We start from the raw sequence: 4,850 nt of genomic DNA, 5'->3' as shown, positions 1-4,850 counted from the left end.
TTAAGGGCAATAGGTTATTCGCTCTCGTGGGGCACGTAAAAGTGCTCGTCCTATCATCGAAAGCATAACTGTATGCTTGCGGGCACTGTTTCTTGAATAACATTGAATAGTTCGTTGGCTTGCAAGTGTCGAGGCTACCAAAATCGCCGGTGCAACAGTATGGCTGATTAAAAGCAGCGCAAGCACTTTTACAACCAACCACAACTCCATTGAGGCCTCTGACAACTAATGCATCAGGACAATCGGAGTTGATATTGGCTGCGCAGGTAACAGTTTGGCAACTTGCTCCATCGGGTGTCATTGAAACCGGTAGGTTAAAACCATCGACTAGACTGATATCGAAAAAATCTTGACCGTTGGCTCCTCCTATAGTGAATTCGGCCAGAGTTATGGGCGGCGGTGTTGGACCTGGCCCGTTGCATTCGGTTTGGCCTGACGCGCAATCTCTGCTAAGGCAGGTAAATTTATTGTCGGAAATCGAGCACTCGTATCGAGCCCAGAATTTCCCGGACCATGGAGATGGAATAATGTTGACGGTTTTGGAGACTTGCGGTGCCAAACTGAAACCTGTTAGAACCGGTGAACCAAACCCGGTTAGTGTTCCTGGCCAGATCTTGAACCCGCAGTTGTTCTTCACGGTGACAAGAGCTGAATGAGCTCCTCCTGCAAGAGTTTTCCATATAATTTGTTAAGAATAACTTTCTTTCGTTCCAAAAAAAAAACAAAAAAGTTCGAGTTTTGCATTTATTACCCTTGAAACTTATCATATAGGGATAGTGATTTTTTATTTTTTATATTTTATATTTTTATTTTTCTTAAGTGACATAGGATAGTATACATTAATAAAAATAAAATAATTTTCTTTTAAACAATTAAAAGAAGAAGAAAAAAAAAAGAAAAAAGCACTTGTTTAGAAGTTTTTGCAAGAAAATTAAAAAAAATGAAAGAAGTTGTGTGGATTTGAAATAAGTAATCACAGGAATAACTTACCACAGAAGTAGAATATTGCCACAACAAGGGACTGAAATTTTTTGATTCCCATGGTATAAATTGATTTACTGGGAATGTTTTTTTTTTTTTTTTGATTGAAAGATACTAATATGTATGCATTGAAGAACAACATCATCCGACACCTCCACTACTTAAAATTAAGTGTTGACTTAATTCTATGACAAAATATATTAATAAACATTTAATTGCGTACATGCAATGTTTAAATATTAATAGGGAAGAAACCAATGTTATGGGCTTTGATCAAAGTGGGTTGTTTGTTTCCGTTATTAACAACTCTTTCAATTAATAAATGGACCACGAGTTTTGCTTAACTATTTTGTTACTTCTTTAAATTATTTACTTTTTTATTTTATTTGATTTTTCATTTTGATTTATGTATATTAAATGAAAAAATTTACGAGTTTGTAAACAAAATTATTTATTACTTACATTTTTTTATGGTACAGTAGCATAAAATAATTTGATATCGTAAAAAAATAAACAATTAGTTAAAGCTAAAATACACCATTGGTTTTTACAATTAGTTAAAGCTAAAATACACCATTTTCATCTACTCAAAGCGTAGATTATGTTATCATCACTTATTACTTGATTTAAATATGGAATCATACTTCAATAATTTCCAACACAAATTCTATATTTTGAGTTTTGCAAATTCAGAATAAAAATTGATTTGATCACGTTTGAAGTCCTTATTCTTTCCGAATTTGTGTGCTTATTCAATAAGAGGAGCATGAGAATTAATTTATTTTAAAGTTGAACAACTCATGCAATAATTTCAAGAACAATATCATGCATAACATGTCTCAAAATAAAAAAAATTCATTATATTTCGAACAATATTTTCCAATTTATTCTCTAGATACCTTATTAGAACTCGGAAAATAATATATTAATCTAAGTTAAGGACAAAAGGTAATAAGATAATTCGCCCCAGTCGGGCACGTAAAAGTACTGGTCTTATCATCAAATGCGTAACTATAAGCTTGGGGGCATTGTCTCTTGAATATCTCCGAGTAATTCGACGGCTTGCACACCGACGGATCTGCAAACGCGCCGGAGCAACAATATTGCGGCTCATTAAAAGCAACACAAGCACTCTTACAACCGACCACATCTCCATTCGGGCCTTTAACAACCAATTCACTAGGACAACCAGAATTAATATTAGCTGCACAGGTAACAGTCTGGCAATTCGCCCCATCGGGTTTCAAAGAAACCGGTAAATTGAAACCGTCAACGAGACTGATATCAAAGAAATCCTGGCCGTTGGCTCCTCCTAGAGTGAATTCAACGAGAGATACGGGCGGTATTGCACCCGCCCCGTTGCATTCGATTTGACCCGATGCACAATCTCCGCTCACGCAGGTGAATTTGTTGCCAGCGTTTGAGCATTGGTATCGAGCGAAGAATCTTCCTGACCAAGGAGCTGGAACGTTGATGGTTTGTGAGGCTTGGGGTGCCAAATCGAATCCAGTTAGAATCGGTGCTGAACCCGCTCCGGTTACTGTTCCCGGCCAAATTTCGAACCCGCAATTGTTTTTCACCGTGAAGACGGCTGAATGAGCCCCTACAAGAGTTTTCAATTTAATTGTTATGAACTTTTCTTCTTCTAATCGTAAGTTATAGTTTTTTCATTTAATTTGGTTCCCTATAAACTTACTCCAATTGAGAAAAAAATAATAATAATAAATTAAAAAAAAAAAAGGTAACATGCAATAAAATAAAATAATTTTCTTTTTTTAATTAAAGAAAATAGTATATGTTTAGAAGTTTTTATGCAAGAAAAAAAATGAATTGAGTATTATGGATTTCAAATAAGTGACCTGCATAACATACCATAGAAATAAATTGTTGCAAGAATAATGGAAGGTAAAATTTTGATTTCCATGAAAGATATCTTTAAGTTTATCCTATATGGTTGTTCACTGCAATAATATGACTAAGCATCACTGGTTATCGTTTATTATATAGGCATGGGAATGATTACAATAATTTAAAATAAAGTCATACTTGAATGAGATATTATTAATTTGTTTTATTACAAGAATAATATGTAATATCTCCATATATAATTAAAAAAAAAGGTTATTACATCAATTTATTTTTTCATGGTTATAATCTAATAGATGATTAATTTAATCTAATAGAATTGCAAGAAAGCACTAATTGATTTTTTCTTTCAATTTTACCCTTTATAACTCTTAATTGGTTAGTTGAAGAACAATTAATGATAAGTGTGCTTTAATATTACTAATATTATTTTGCTATAATCTATACATATTTATTAAGTTTTTTAATATGTGTGAAACCACAAAAATAACATACAATATAGGAGGTAAGGAGTACTTTTTTACTATTTTTTCCGTAATGTTATCAAAGTTGTGTAATGTTTGAATGGGAAAAGGTAGACGAAACCAATTTTTGGTAAGTTGACATTTTTTAGTAGAATTTGAATAGGAGTCCTAATAGAGTTTAAGTGGCAAAAGAACTTTAATTATTTTTATGTTTTATTGGTACTAGAAAAATATAGGCGCGTGCTTTCCTCATTTTCGCTTTAACTTTTTATTTAAGGTCGGTTGTGTAATAGCAAATGATATTTATTTTAAATTATAACATACTAGTATTCATCCGTGCGATGCACGGGGCGGCATATTTTCAATTGGAAATACGTTTGAAAAACAAATTTATGCATATATAAATTAGGGTAAATTACACACACCCCCCTGGGGTAAGCTTAAATAACTGTAAGGTCCCTGTGGTATCGATAATTACACTTAGCCCCCTGAAACATAGTCAGAAACTCTAATGGGATAATGAATTGGATACGTTATTCCGATAGGGTTCTAACGGACTATTGGTTTCAGAAAGTGGTGAAGACAACAAAGAGCTATGGGGTGACATGGCTCGCCGAACATTCCCGAACATTTCTTAAATCACCCATTTCTTAATTCAACGAGTTTCAGTCCGATTCTCTATCAATTGTGAATCGTTTCACATATTGACTTATATAATAGTTGGAACCACTTCTTCTATTATGATTAGTAAATCATTTCATTTGTTTCTCCAGTGGTTCAATGAACGTAAATCGTTCTTTTCCCGACTCTTGGACCATTTAGGATTATTGTATTTATCCACTAAATCATTCGTTCCATACCTACTGTGAATTGATGGATCGTTCTTATCTTAACTTCCCATTGATCCTTTGAAACCACTTGTCTTTCGAGCTATACAACTACATATTCTATTTTAACCGTAGACTATTGGTGACTGAGATCCATCTTCATCAATTGTTATACGATCTTGAATTGTGGTCACTCTCTTATTGAAACCATTGATCGTACCCTTCTTGACTTGGGATTTTTGTGACCACAAGTCTAATTTTCGCCAATTTCAAAACTTATTTTTTAAAAATTAAATCAATTAAATTAGATGTTGGTGACAAATTTATGCATGAATGAATTATATTTTTTGACTTTTTGATAGCTCAAAAGATCAAAGTTGTCTGCAATCTCTTGAATAAGTTACTCGATATGGAGTGATAAAATTATGTAAGAATCAATTACATTTTGCATTTTAGATGTCAAAACATCAAAATTGTAGGCAATGTTCTTTCATTCATGCATATATTTATCACTCAATATCTAATCTTGTTAATTCAAGTTGAATTAAAATGCTAAATGAGAGGACTACAAATTCCATATTTAGTTTTGCTAAATTCAGAATAAAAAATAACAATTAACATTTGAAGTCCTTATTCACTTGATTTGTGTGCTTATTCAATAAGATGAGCATCAAAATTAATTTATTTTAAAGTTGAACAACTCATGCAATAA

At 32.7% G+C, this 4,850-nt stretch overlaps 2 protein-coding genes across 2 annotated transcripts; both read right to left on the bottom strand.

Moving 5' to 3' along the window:
* LOC105952692 (thaumatin-like protein 1) lies at positions 1–1,054 on the bottom strand. Its single transcript, XM_012976276.2, is given in 3 exon segments — positions 1–31; positions 33–663; positions 991–1,054. Coding segments are annotated over 3 exon segments (714 nt in total). The 5' UTR covers positions 1,043–1,054.
* Positions 1,055–1,818: 764 nt separating this feature from the next.
* LOC105952768 (thaumatin-like protein 1) lies at positions 1,819–3,025 on the bottom strand. Its single transcript, XM_012976346.2, has 2 exons — positions 2,854–3,025; positions 1,819–2,584 (listed from the first exon to the last, which is right to left on the bottom strand). The coding sequence occupies exons 1-2, from the start codon at positions 2,903–2,905 to the stop codon at positions 1,917–1,919; spliced, it is 720 nt and encodes a 239-aa protein (XP_012831800.2). The 5' UTR covers positions 2,906–3,025; the 3' UTR covers positions 1,819–1,916.
* Positions 3,026–4,850: the final 1,825 nt, after the last annotated feature.

Source organism: Erythranthe guttata, chromosome 10 (genome assembly GCF_056151865.1).
Source record: "Erythranthe guttata isolate IM_541 chromosome 10, IM_541, whole genome shotgun sequence".
Classification (NCBI taxonomy): Eukaryota; Viridiplantae; Streptophyta; class Magnoliopsida; order Lamiales; family Phrymaceae; genus Erythranthe; species Erythranthe guttata.
The sequence above is the reverse complement of the archived record's forward strand: the minus strand, read 5'-3'. Positions and strand labels throughout refer to the sequence as shown.